Source organism: Brassica napus, chromosome C4 (genome assembly GCF_020379485.1).
Source record: "Brassica napus cultivar Da-Ae chromosome C4, Da-Ae, whole genome shotgun sequence".
NCBI classification, from domain to species: Eukaryota; Viridiplantae; Streptophyta; class Magnoliopsida; order Brassicales; family Brassicaceae; genus Brassica; species Brassica napus.
Window position 1 is genome coordinate 53,016,918 of NC_063447.1, and position 15,131 is coordinate 53,032,048.

The 15,131-nt window shown below is 31.2% G+C and overlaps 1 protein-coding gene across 3 annotated transcripts; it reads left to right on the top strand.

Moving 5' to 3' along the window:
* The first annotated feature begins 12,559 nt into the window (after positions 1-12,559).
* LOC111215258 (dof zinc finger protein DOF2.2-like) lies at positions 12,560-14,512 on the top strand. Of its 3 annotated transcripts, XM_048754131.1 has the most exons (3): positions 12,560-12,835; positions 13,252-13,798; positions 13,880-14,512. In XM_048754131.1, exons 1-3 carry the CDS (start codon positions 12,782-12,784, stop codon positions 14,218-14,220), a joined length of 942 nt encoding a protein of 313 aa, XP_048610088.1. In that variant the 5' UTR covers positions 12,560-12,781; the 3' UTR covers positions 14,221-14,512. The 3 variants fall into 3 exon arrangements, with proteins under 3 accessions (XP_048610088.1, XP_048610086.1, XP_048610087.1); XM_048754129.1 differs by having other exon boundaries at positions 12,563-12,835; positions 13,252-14,512; XM_048754130.1 differs by lacking the exon at positions 12,560-12,835 and adding an exon at positions 12,880-13,037 and having other exon boundaries at positions 13,252-14,512.
* The last annotated feature ends 619 nt before the right edge of the window (positions 14,513-15,131 follow it).

Sequence of the window (15,131 nt, forward strand, 5' to 3'; positions counted from 1 at the left end):
TCTCAACGTTTCTGAAGACAGCTACGATGGCCATCAAGAGGTGGAGACACGATAGAGATACTATTTGGATGCTGACATTTGCAAACAACTTCGTTTGGTAGGCATTTTTTTACAGACTCCGAGTTTTCTAAACACCTGATATATTTATGAATTTCTTCAAAACATTGGCTTTATGTCTCCAATGTCAACCACACATAGATCTTCAAGCGTTACACCACTTATGATGTACTGCAGAATTGTTATAGGTTCTTAATATGTTTCGTCCCAGTTACTGAGACAGATATTCTTATTAGAGGAAAATAAGGCGTCTATCTCATTATCGGGATGAAGAAAATCAAGCTTCATTATCTATCATGTTTAAGGCGGCTCTGTTTTTAATTAAAAAGAACATTAATTTTTGATTATATTTCAGGCTCGATTCTTCTTTAATCAGCTTATATCTGGAGTTAGTTATTGTCATGCGATTATACAATCCGAGGTGCCGGCGGGTATGGTTTGACATCTCCTGATTCTATTACAAGGTACTCTCATCTTCTACTGCCACTCTTTATTTATCCTGGACATATTGTTTGATATGGTTCTTGTTCTACTGATCTACATATATTTTCTTGATGAGTCTCTTTTGTTGTACTAATTAGATAAATGATTTGGAGTAGGCATCCTTTTTTCTCATCAGCATGACTTTAATTTGTGTTGTTGTCTTTGCACTGTTTTTGCTTTCTGATCTTCACATGTGGTTTGAATAATACGTTAACATTAGGCTGAGTATCTAAAAGAGATAGTTTACTACTATGAAAGTATCCTTACAAAGACATTAGTTTTGCATAGCTTTGCTCTGACTAGGAGAAGAACACAGCTTTGGCGAAGATGACTAAGTCTGCAAGGCTGTGACCCAGTGGCTCAGACTTATATGACCATCTAACCCAGACATGTAGATGAGACTGAATGAAACTAGATAGCCAAGAAAGAGTCGGAGGAGCAAGAGTATTTTGATCTCAGTATCGGTGATGAAAATATAAGTGTTGGCCAAAAAATCAAGTCATCGTTTCCCAGCAAACTATCGAACAACTACCATTACACATGAACATTTGAAGGTCGAATTGTTGTTAAATTACAAACAAAACAGGAATTACGTACTTTCCTATTAAAATTCAGACTAATTAAATATTTACATTTGGTAAGAGAACTAGAAATACATATATATTATTTTTGATCAAATGAAATACAATCTATTTAGCTCAGAAATATTATACCAATGCAATGCTTTGAAGATAGGCTCGGCAGGAGTCAGGAATTCATTTACTTGACGTACAAGTATGAGGTTTCCTAACTTAATTGCGTGAGCCAGAGGTGTTCCACGAAACCACTATATTTGTAACGCTCCCACCATCAGAGTTCATTATGTAACTACATTAATAAAAACTACGGTCTATATAGCACCTAAATTCTACAAGAAAAAAAACATACAAACGATTTTTCAAAATTTGGTTAAATTATCAAAACCCTCATTAATATGATACGATTGTTTTGAAAACTAAACACCCTCAGGAAACTTTTGAATTAATAGTTCAGCCTTCAGGTATCGTTGGTTAGTTATGCCATAAGAGTACTTAACCAGATTTAAATAATGGTTTTATATTGAAAAGGTTCAACATTGATTTAAATAATAGTGTTGATATAAATTAACAACTCAGAAAAATGAAAACAGTCAGTTCATCAGGAACCATTAACTAAGAAAATAAAATAAACCCCCTAGGAATAAATGGTTCTTAAAACAAAATGTTACAAAGACTTCAAAAAATAAAATACTTAAGCTCACCCTCTATAAGACATAGTTATAGCCCCTAACCTTCATACTTAAGAATTCATTTACTTGCGGTACAAGTATGAGGTTTCCTAACTTAATTGCGGCGGAGCCACTAGGAATGATGAACCAACACATTCATTTAACGAACCAATATTTGGATAATGACAATCCAGAGGCTCATTACATTGAGGGTTTAATCAATATTTCTTTCACTAAAAATCTATCAAAGGACTCGACCATCTTCACCAATCCGTAAATGGGAACTATGACAACAGTCCGTATCTTTATGGTATATTAATTTTGTGCAGAAGAAATTTTAAAGAGGAAAAATAATGTTTGGATAAACTATCCTGAGAAAATAGCCAGTTCAAGTCCGATCAATGGTGGAGCATGATTAAGAATTCACGTACTGATTCATGATCCTTTTGAAGAGAAAGTATTTAACCAATACGGCTACAATGAACCCCCCCCCCCTCCCCCCCCCCCCCCCCCCAAACAAATTGCCACATTGTTGACATTGACAAAGTATGTGAGGATTGTTACTATTTTAAGAGGATGAAACAATTTATTATCTTCCTTCAAACAAGATAATAAAAAAACAAAGACATGCATTTACATTATTCCTTTTCAAACATTAATTTTACTTTATGTTTAAATTTCAACTAAATTTGTTTTGTTGCAACTATCAGCTATTTATTAATTGAATCAATTAGTCACAACCACTTATGTTATTTTTCTTTGATCTAACTTCAAAACAAAGTAATACATTACGGTCGTTAACCACTATCAAATAGATCGAAAAATATCACTCACTTTCAAATTATTTTCATCTTCATATTTTTAAAAATATCTTCTTTACTAAAATCATAAAATAAATTATAAATTCATTACAGAATAAAACATACGAACTACGCGACGGAAGACCACTAGTATATATATAAAGAAGAGTTTCCTTCACTCCTAGGCCATCCACATCAGATTCCATGTCACTAATTCGGAGTCTGTGTTGAAGATACGTGTTACGGTCAATCAAAAGTCAATGTTTCATTAATTCTTGAATTTAGTGGGTTTTATGTGTTTACTACGGTCCAAATACATCTTCTCTAAAAAATTGGTATACGAAACTTAGGGAAAGTGGTATTCGAGCAACAATTCCTGCTCAGTCAACTGTCAATAGAAATCCAACGGTTTCACCGGTGACGAACGATTCCGATCAATGTCAGTCGGAAGCTGAATAGACTTCTTTAATCTGGAGCCGTTACGGAAATTAACTTGGTTCATGCATCTTCATTAACATTCACATTAATACCTACTCTATACTTCTCACATGATCTCACATTCAATGAATCTCTTCATTCATTCCATTATAAATATGAATGTTTTCTTCCAAGAAAATCATCAGTTCATTTCTCTTAATAAACAACACAAAAAGGTGATGAAAAAAAATTTGTTAAGCTCATCGTTGTACTTGACGGATTGTGACAGAAAGATGATAAGAAACAGAAAAAATGAGATGAGAAACAGAATAAACAGAGAAGAAGAGAAAAGAGGAAGACAGAGGGGAGATAACTTTTTTTATTGAACTTTTTCTTAAAAGATCTATTTATCTTTAGCTCATAATAATTTCTAACATCTTGGTGTTGATTTTTCATTACTGTGGCTCTCTAAAAGGTTGTTGGCCCTGATCTCAAGGATACAACAGTTAGTGTAGACACTTATGGATATAGAATCATGTATGAGTATGCATGATTGTGATTTGTGAGTATATTTCAATTACATCTTTTCCATACCAACTACTAGATTGTGAATTTTATTTAACTTGGCTGCTTCTGCGTCTCCAAAGTTGGCTGAGTTTTGATATATACATAGAATGCATTTTTCTTATTATACTTCCAAGTGTGAGTCTGCATATATCACAATAAAATGAGGATGGTGGACGAATGAGCTGAGTGTGGAATACTAAACATGTTCTTACACGAAATTGAAGCGTTGTAGTTTTGTCCAAACACTAACTTATGCCTTATTTAGAACACTCACTTTCCATAACATATGTACTCTCTTCTCGACAAATGACACATGCTAACCTAATAAAAAAACAATCACAGCGTTGACACATTTGAAAGAAAATTCGTCCAACTGCACCTCCTTTTTTGGATAAAAACAACTAGAACTAATACGATATGAAAAACAATAGTTTCAAATATATATATATGAAAATAATGTTTCATTGGACATCAACCTAAAATAATATTTTAGCACATAATTAATAATATAATATCTAAGACATAAATTTTAAAAATATTATAAGAAAAAACATAATATAAGATTTTTGTATTAAATTATTTTACTTATTATCAAATTTTCATAATTACAGTAGAATAAACAAAGAAAATATGTAAAACTATTATGTATTCATGAACATTTTAATATTAAGATGATCATGATCTATAACAAGAATAACAAAACATACACAATAAAAGTTAATATCACCTTAAATTTTAAGTAAGCTAAACACTTTGAAATACTCTTTAACTGATATATTTATGTATTTTTGGTTACTAACACGCCCGGGGCATAAATAGAGAGAGAGAGAGAGAGAGAGAGAGAGAGAGAGAGAGAGAGACGAGAGGAGAGAGAGAGAGAGTAGAGGAGAGAGGAGAGAGAGAGAGACGAGAGGAGAGAGAGAGAGAGAGAGAGAGGAGAGAGAGCTAGAGAGAGAGAGAGAGAGAAGAGAGAGAGAAGGGAGTCTCTAGAGAGTCTCGAGAGAGAGAGAGAGCATAGAGAGAGAGAGAGAGAGAGAGATAGGAGCTCGAGAGAGGTTGTTTGGCCCTTTCATTACTGTGGCTCTCTAAAAGGTTGTTGACCCTGATCTCAAGGATACAACAGTTAGTGTAGACACTTATGGATATAGAATCATGTATGAATATGCATGATTGTGATTTGTGAGTATATTTCAATTACATCTTTTCCATACCAACTACTAGATTGTGAATTTTATTTAGCTTGACTGCTTCTGCGTCTCCAAAGTTGGCTGAGTTTTGATATATACATAGAATGCATTTTTCTTATTATACTTCCAAGTGTGAGTCTGCATATATCACAATAAAATGAGGATGGTGGACGAATGAGCTGAGTGTGGAATACTAAACATGTTCTTACACGAAATTGAAGCGTTGTAGTTTTGTCCAAACACTAACTTATGCCTTATTTAGAACACTCACTTTCCATAACATATGTACTCTCTTCTCGACAAATGACACATGCTAACCTAATAAAAAAACAATCACAGCGTTTTGACACATTTGAAAGAAAATTCGTCTAACTGCACCTCCTATTTTGGATAAAAACAACTAGAACTAATACGATATGAAAAACAATAGTTTCAAATATATATATATGAAAATAATGTTTCATTGGACATCAACCTAAAATAATATTTTAGCACATAATTAATAATATAATATCTAAGACATAAATTTTAAAAATATTATAAGAAAAAACATAATATAAGATTTTTGTATTAAAAATTATTTTACTTATTATCAAATTTTCATAATTACAGTAGAATAAACAAAGAAAATATGTAAAACTATTATGTATTCATGAACATTTTAATATTAAGATGATCATGATCTATAACAAGAATAACAAAACATACACAATAAAAGTTAATATCACCTTAAATTTTAAGTAAGCTAAACATTTTGAAATACTCTTTAACTGATATATTTATGTATTTTTGGTTACTAACACGCCCGGGGCATAAATTGAGAGAGAGAGAGAGAGAGAGAGAGAGAGAGAGAGATATTATGCTAATAGTAAAAATTCGTATTTTTGGTTAATTTTAAATTAAAAAAATAGTATATCTTATATACATCTCTTCTTGCAAATGTAAAACTAAAACACAAACCACAAATCATATAAAAATACTCCATCTGTTTCATAATACATGATGTTTTAACTCTTTGCACAAAGATTAAAAAATCTATATTTCTCTAAAAAGTAACTTTAAAAATATAATTTTAAAATTATTCAACCAATTATAAAAATAACTGCAAAATCTAATTGGTTAAGAAGTTTTCTGTAAAGTTAAAAATAATATAAATATATCAAAAATTCATCTATTTTGAAACAACAAACATCTTCTAAAACATCATCTATTATGAAACGAAGGGAGTAATAATCTTGATTACAAGTAAATTATATTCTGCCCGAAGGGAGGCCGACCCTAGTATGTATATATAGCATCAATACTTTAGATGTAATTATCCTTTGAAATTAAGTAGAAATTATGTATACATGGTTATTTTGTAATTTTATTTTTAGGTGTTAATATATGCTCCATTTGCTATAAAGTTAATTATTCAGGAACACCTTATTCGAGTTGAATATATATATATGCGAATAACATATGTAATTTTTTTTAATCTAATACTAAAGCATCATGCGTAAGTAAACTAAATTCTTTATAAAATATATATTAGAAATTGCATTGTCTTTCGTAATGAAAAACACTTTCTAAAAGGGATAATTTGCAGACTATCCTATTTAAGATTGTAAATTTTTAAAATATACTGTTTAATAATATTTTGAAAAGTACACTTATTTGTGTATTATAAGACTTTTTTACCCTTATTAAAATTTTACACAAAAACAATAGAAACTGAAAATCATTAATATTATAATTTCTTTTATTGAATTATATATTTTATAAATTTAGTGAATTATAAAATTTTAAAATTATAAATGGATAACTATTGATATTTTAAACTTTATCGCTGAAACATAATCTTATATAAATAGTATTCTTACCTTTTATCGAATTTGTTATTAAGTGCCTTAGAACTATTAAACATGTTGTTTAATCATGAGATTTAAGAGAGTTGGGTGTAAGAAAAAAACTAGCCGAGAACATAATTTTTGAGAACATAACTATTGCTACATGTATTCCAAATTCTTTATACTCGTGTTAAATTTAATATAGCCAAATTTGTCAAAGAAGCAGAATGAGAAACTGTTTTATCTGATGAAATAAGAAAATTAGGTGATTATAAAATGTATTTAAGAGTAAAATTTATGACAAAAACTCATCAAACTCCAAAGTTACATGTTGGCAAGATTGTATCTTTCTCCTCTTATACAAAAAAAAAGAATTACAGTGATTAAAAATACGAAAACCCAGAAATTTTAAACAAAAAATATCAACTTCCATAATCTTTGGGCGTATATATTAAAATAAAACAAATAAATCATTTATTTTACTAGTTCTATTTCTATCAATTTTCATTTAAGTATTGAAATTACAATACTCTTAATCAGGTTAATTTTGTCACAACACTTATAAATAAGTATAGTTTTCAAAAAATCAAAAATATAGTGTAGTTTTCAAAATATAATCTCATTTGATGGCATTTTTCCAAATTTTTCTTTTCTAAACTCGCATTTATCTTAACAGTTTAAAGCAATGGAATTGGCCTGATCTTTGTGATCCATAACATATTTGGATATGATAATTAGTTTCTTGAGCTGCCACGTTGCATCAACAAAATATGCAGTTACAACCATATAGCACATGTTATTCACTAATGCAATAACGTTGCAGTTTCTACAGGATCTCGAAACTTATGCGTTTGATTTCATCTTTCGAAAAAGTAAATGAGTATACATTTTCCGCCTAATTACAATGGAACAAATAATTTACTTTTATATCATCTTAACCATAAGTATATTTTAATGACAAGATCCCATCTTTACATGCTTGGTGAATGTATGGCAAATGGGTAACCTTTCTACACAAACAAAAATATATATAATCGTGAAGGGGAAAGCTGCCTGCTCCAAAACCTCTTTCAAAAAAATAAAGAAAAAGCTGCTCGTTCCCTTTCAGTTAGTTGACATCGAATCTGATTCTCACACCACCACCTTCTTACTTTAGTTGTCATTATCACTTTCTACACGTTATAAATTTTAGTTTAGTAAAAACGTTTTTAACTAATCTGAAACCTTTTTCGATATCTTACATATACAAGTACAACACTGACTTTACTTTGTAATGATAGAAGCCATAAATAGAGTATTAGGTGTTATAATTTATAAGAGTGTAGGGGATGCTAATGTAGTATTTAAAGGTCGACCTTGCAAGGAAGAAGTATCTAACACTAAGTTTGATCTATGACTACAATGAGCTGTAAGCCTAAATGATGGTGGGAGTTAGGACTTAGGAGTTTCAAAGCTAGCATATATAGTTCTAATAAGTCCTAAGAATACTGGAGAGAACAGAGGGGATATATATATATGCTTTCAGGTTCTAGTCAACTAAGTCAAGTGTGATCGTACTAAGTGGTATTTCTCTTTCTCTATTTTTGCAACTATAATTGAAGATGGTCTTGAAACCCTTAGTAATTCTCCAAATGAGTTCACGCTCAGAATCCCTAAAAGGTGATCTAAGCAATCCATATCAATATAAACTAATGTTCTCACTAGTGCTAATTAAAAAATATTAGAGAATGAAGATAAATTATATGGAACAAATTAGAAAGAGTAAATATAGAGAAATAATGGAACTAATTAGTAACATACGTAACAACCAGAAGCTCCACTTTGATACGTCTAATTGGGTTCGAGAAGTTCGATGGTGGGTCAAAAAATTTGAAGGCATCCAGTTTACTTGGATTGGAAGAAAGGGCAACAAAGTTGCGGATAGACTTGCTAAACAGCTTGTTTCAAAAAAAAAAGACTTGCTAAACAGCTAATTCCAAATAAAAATAGCTTCTGTTTTCATAACTATGTTCCCCAAGGTATTACAACTGAACTTCCACAATGACTATGTTGGTTCATATCAAACTTCATAAGATTTGAAGTTAAAAAAAATGGAACTAACTAATTGTTACAATGCATGGTAACAAAACAAACATAGAAAAAGAATAGAACAATTATTTCGTTGTTAAATTTAGGAAATATTTGTATTCTATATTTTATATAAATGACATAGTCATCTCAAACTTAGTTTTGAAATGAATGTGTCTTGTTCCTTTGCCATTATTCACCATTTGTATGGTTAAATGGACATGGCTACAGAGACATTCTTAACAATTGATAGCTACCATCGGCAGTTCTTGTTGTAAATATTAAAAGGTATAGTTAATATGTTAATTATAATTTTAATTAGTTAAATATAAAAATGTAAGAAATATTTATGAAAATAATGTGGAATTTAGAGAAAAGCGTACCACTTATTTCTGAAGAATATCAAATAATTTTTTTAATACCTTAAGATAAGTAGACACTAATTAAAAAGTCTTTGGGTTATATAATATCTTACCAACAAATAGGAATATATATATATATATATAGGATCTTTGTAGGTAGACATTTTACTACGGACAGTCGGACACAACATAGCATGATATGATACTTATTTGAACTGTGAATATTATTACTCCAAATTATTTTCAATTAGTATATGAAGTTGTACTGGGAAACAGTTTTTTTATCAGAAAAAGAAAACTGAATGTACGGTTAATTTAAACTATACGTACTTAAGTTTTACGAATCTTAATTAGTTAAAACGTCAAATTTAAACCTGGTTGAATACATGCATTGCTTCGCTTCATTGAATGGATATATTTTCTGCAAATTATGAGTGGTGCAAATTATAATCACATCAAGTTCTTTTGAAAGTGATTATGAAAATAGTTTCGGATAGACGTAGCTATAATGATTAATAAATGATGTTAAACCTTCAAATTTATCATGGAAAACGATATATGATCGATCTAGAACGTAGTCATGTTGAATTCGTAATAGAAACTTTCCACTACTTCTCAATAGAATGTTTTGACCAAAAACGAAGCCCCTAAAGCAATAAATTAGTTTTTTTTTTTGAGGAAAGCAATAGGTTAGTTTATAACTGAAGCATTGACTTAAGTATTGACATAGGCCTAAACCAAAACATGAGATAATCACTGCAACGCTAGCTAAATCCTTAAGTAAAAACATGTATATACTTCCGAATTTAAAGAGAAAATGTTTCGTATAACGTATGAAATGTTGGTTCTTTATGTTTTGTCACAAATAGTATTTTTCGAATAAACTGATATAAATTTCTGGGTTAGTTATAAGATTTTAAAAATGAATAAAAAGAGGAAAAAAGACAAATTGAAGTAGGATATTGAACATGTAAAGCTGCAAAGGTTTGCATGTCATGCAACATGCATATGCGCCATTTCCAGTCTCTTGCTGAAAAAGGATGTTTAGCATTTATATACGAAAGTGTTACAAAAAGCATTTATATACGAAAAGACAGGTTATGAAAGAGATTAGAAGAATTCGTGTCAAAGTAAAACAAAAATTAAAGAGGTGAGGAAAAATCTTGTCAAAATAAAACAAAATAAAGAGATGATAAGAAGATTGATAGAGGAAAGCAAGAAAAAGATGGCATAAAATGTAGACAAATTGCAAGATCTCTATTTTCTTTCAAAATAAAAATAAAAGTTCAGCCATATGATAGAAGTTGTGAATGACATGTTTTATCTTTCCCTTTTCATGCTTTTTTTTCTTTTTTATTTCTCTCTTTTAATAAAGACAAGTTAACATCCATACTAAGAGTCAGTCATTCCTGTTTAATAAGATTGTTTTATATATTGAATATTTGAACGCAATCAGGGATAAGGCTACTCTTGCCCCCACTTAGAGCAACATTATCCCTGAAACCCCAAATGGGGTTTCTTAATTTATTTATTTATTTATTTTTTATTTTTTTGAATTTAGAAAGAAAAAAAAATGAATCAATCGTGAGCCGCCACGTGTTAGTGCGGTCCGCGAACAGTGTAAGAAACCCTTAAGAACCGACTACTATTTAGTAGTTTTTGTAACCAATTTCTTAAAAAAAAGTGGATCCTACACGGGATCCACACGCTAAGAAACCCTCTAGTATCCCCGGATAAAGATGGTGTAAGATACCGTAAGTAAGTAAGCTTTCATGATTACGCATCTATATCATAGTGAACAGTTGTACGTGCATTATTTAACTAAAAATGATAATTGCGACAAACTTACCAGAAATCGATTGTTTGACAATGGTCTATCTATGTTGTTTTATTGGCCTAGACTAGATTACGAGGTGTTCATGGAATTTGAATCACATAACCTAAACTAGCATAGAAAAATACCAGATGATTAGTCTGAAAATCTAATAATAAGAACCTTTTTTGAACAAAAGTTATAATTAGAAAATTATTGTGACTTGTTTTTTTTAATCAAGGTTAATGCACTGCATTTGTTAAAGACACTGATTTTTTTTCTTAACGAAATTGTTGTGAATGTTATTAGTATATAGTTCACTGGTATTAGGTCGAGTTGAAGGCATCATATTTACCTTTTAATTAGTTAAACCCGTTCGGTTTTCGATTTTAATGAGTATCTAAAGATAGGAGAACAGAGCCGATTATTCATATTTATTTGTTCTTTCTTCATTGCATTATAGACAAGTTCTCATCCAAGGTCCCAAACAGTAGGCTGATTATCTGCTATCATAAAATTTAACTACAAGCAAATATTTTTATGCTATTACATTTACGCTATTACACATGTACATGCATATATAAAACTACCATGGGTCTCCATTAAAATTCACAAATCCAACTGATTAAAGATTTATCAGTAGTTTACCGCATTTTTAATTAACTGACATTGATTTGCCACAACTAGTTCATTCACGAGCCAATTTTTCATCTGTTTCAAATGGTATCTTTTTAATCACGATCAGATATATCCAGTTCTCCTTACCATCTAAAAATTAAAGATGCAAGAATCTTCCGTATAAGGTTAGAAGTTCCATAAGAAAAATAATATTTGTAAAAAAAAAAAAAAAATTAATATTTGTAGTAGATTATTCTGTAAAAAAACGAAAAATAAACCTTAAAATTAAACGTGTAGATGAAAATAGATTTATAAAAATACTTTAGCAGTAGTTAACTGTATGTTGCCTCAAACAAACAAAACTTACACCAAACCATGAGAAAAATTCTACATATAAAATGCTGAACAGAACCTGAATATTAATATATATCCAAATATCAAATGTGAAAAAACTGAATTATAAACCATCCGATTGAAAAAACTGAACTATAAATGAATTGATCTGGATTTTCCCAAACTTTTTACTTTTATACGCTTCAATCCTAAAAAATTAAAAAATTAGGTGTTTTGGTTGTCTCGAGAATTTCTTTAAATATTTCGACTTATAGGCCATCTTTTCTCTACATAGTATGACCTTGTAAATCATTTCAATATATATACGTGTGTGTGGTTATTATTCGACAGAGGGAGCCTTATCGGCGAAGAAACGTCCCCCCACTCAAACCCTAAAAAGGGAATCACAACAAAATAATATATGTATACTATAATATATACATATAATGCATGAGAGTGGGAATTATATAAAATGAAATAAAGCAGAAGAACATGACCATGTTTAAAAAAGCATTATGCTCTGCTTTAGCATCTTTATCCGGGGATACTAGAGGGTTTCTTAGCGTGTGGTCCCGCGTAGGACTCATTTTTTTTTAAGAAACCGATTACAAAAACTACTAAATAGTAGTCGGTTCTTAAGGGTTTCTTACACTGTCCGCGGGTCCCACTAATACGTGGCGGCTCACTGGTTCGTTTTTTTTTTTTAATTCGAAAAAGTAAATAAAAAAAAATAAAAAAAAATTAAGAAACCCCATTTGGGTTTTAGGGATAATGATGCTCTATATCTTTATGCTCCTTCTCTATCATCCTCTTCTCTCTAAACTTCTGTCTTCTCTCTTTCCCTTTTGGTTATGAGCTCTCCTCACAATCTCTCTTTAGCCTTTGGTTCCCTTCTTTCGTTTTTATTGTGATTCTCCCACCATTTTTGTTCTTTTGAGTTTTAAAGATCCATCAAACTTTATTAAAGAAAGCAGAACAAAGAGATAAAAGGGAAGAAGAACGATGGTTTTCTCATCCGTCTCAAGCTTTTTAGATCCACCAATTAATTGGCCACAGGTTCTTTGATCTTATATTACCTAATCTTCGCTTTCTTTACTTTCTTCTTTTTGTGTGATTTTTAGCGCTCTTAAGTTCTCCATTGATTGTTTTGATTCTTATATTAATAATTTTGATTCATTTTTGTAAAAGACATATTCCTATTCTCATCTTTCTTCATCTTTAGTCTCTTCTTTTTATCAAAGTTCCGAAACATATCATGGTATTTCTTGCTTTATAATCCCACCTATATATATATATATAAACCAAATACATACTATAAGTTGTTTTTTCTTGGTCAAAACATACTATAAGTTTCTTGTTCAAAATTTTGTAAGGAAATAACAAAATATTGAATTTGAACTTTTGAACTTTCGGGTACTTGTTTCTTATATTGTGTGTTTGAATTAATTATTTCTTCTTTTATATGTTTGCAGTCTGCGAATTCTAATAATCATCCTAATCATCCTCATCAGCTCCATCCACAAGAAACTGGAAATTTAGTTGGTGGCCATCGAGTACACTCTCACCAGTTCCCGCCACAAAACCCTAACCCTAACCACAACCATGTTGACACCACAGTTGATCCCGCCGGTCTCAGCGGATCAGTGACTGAGAGAGCGAGGCTAGCTAAGAACTCTCATCCGCCTGAGGGACCCCTAAACTGCCCTCGATGTAACTCAGCCAACACCAAGTTCTGTTACTTCAACAACTACAACCTCACGCAGCCACGCCACTTCTGCAAGGCTTGCCGCCGCTACTGGACACAAGGCGGCGCTTTGAGGAACGTCCCTGTTGGAGGTGGCTGCCGGAGAAACAAGAAGGCTAAGCCCGGAAATTCAAAGTCTTCCGCCTCCTCACAGAACAAGCAGTCAACCTCTATGGTCAACGCTCCAAGTCCTACAACAAATAGTAATATCCAGTTACGAACAAATAGCCAACTACCGTTTTTGCCCACTCTACAGAACCTCACTCAACTCGGTGGTATCGGTTTGAACTTAGCCGCTATTAATGGAAATAGTGTTGGAAACGGTAACACTAGTTCAAGTTTCTTTAATGATTTAGGGTTTTTCCATGGAGCTAATACTTCGGGTCCGGTCATGGCTAACAACAACAACAGTGAGAGTAACATTATGACGTCTCTTGGATCAGCTAACCACTTTGCTATGTTAGATCGATCCATGGGATTATATTCTTTCCCTAATGAGGGCAACATGGTATTATCTTCTTCCACAGCTTCTAGGGTTTCTCAAACAGCTCCAGTAAAAATGGAAGAAACCCATGTGGGTAGTATAAGCCGGCCGGATTCGGGTTTGTCATCTGCGGGCAATCAATCCAACCAATACTGGCCCGGTTTGAGTCTCCCTGGTTCTTCTTCTAACGATCAGCAGCAGCACCTAATGTGAATGTTTCATAGCAGTTGGATCATTCATGAACATCGTCAATTCATGGAGAAACTATAAGAGGTATATTAGAATGAGTCTCTTATACAAATTATTGTCGTTATACAATCAGGTGTGACAAAGAAGTAATCGTATTGTGTGATTTGAACTTGTTAGATGTGTGAGTGTCTGTCGAGTTTGTGCTTGTTTAATTCGTACGTAATCTTCACTGAAATCTTATGAAATACTGTAATAACTAACAGATCTGTATGTCATATTTTATTTGTTTTAGTGTTGAACTATAATTTTTTGGCTATGGGTTCTGTTTCTAAAGTAAGAGAGAACCAATTAGCATTATTACTAGGAATTTTATCATCTACTGCCTAGTTTGTAAAATAATTTTACATAATAAATAACTTTATTGGACCAATAGGATAATTCATAAAAGTAAAAGGGTGTTACAGGCTGACGAATTTAATCATACAATTCCGTGTCTCTCTATTGATAGAATAGTTTTAAAGTTACCAAAAAGCTTAGATTTCTCACATTTTTAGGAGCTTTTTCTTTTCTTTTTTCTTTGTCAGTCTTTCTTAATAAAGATATGTGCATATGTAGATGCATGTTACGTACCACGTTAAAATCTTTACTTTTTCCAGTATTTATATTCCGTACACTTGCGAAAATTATTACATCTTTTTCTTTTGCTGATGAAAACCATTTACCCTTTTTTCTTTAAGATAACCGTAATTTGACATGTGTATAGAATCAATCTTCGATTTTTGTAACATACGTATACTTGAAAAATGTATATACTCTTTAGTCAAAAAATGTATATACTTAGTATACAAAAAAAAAATGTATATACTTTTTTTTTTGCTTAAAAAAAATGTATATACTTGATACACCATTTCTTTTTGTAAAATCAGCTCCATCGC

Bases quoted from the DNA above. Each gene is read 5' to 3' on its own strand.
- LOC111215258 (XM_048754129.1), top strand. From the start codon at position 12,782: ATGGTTTTCTCATCCGTCTCAAGCTTTTTAGATCCACCAATTAATTGG. The intron at 12,836-13,251 runs GTTCTTTGATCT...ATATGTTTGCAG, and splicing joins CACCAATTAATTGGCCACAG to TCTGCGAATTCTAATAATCA.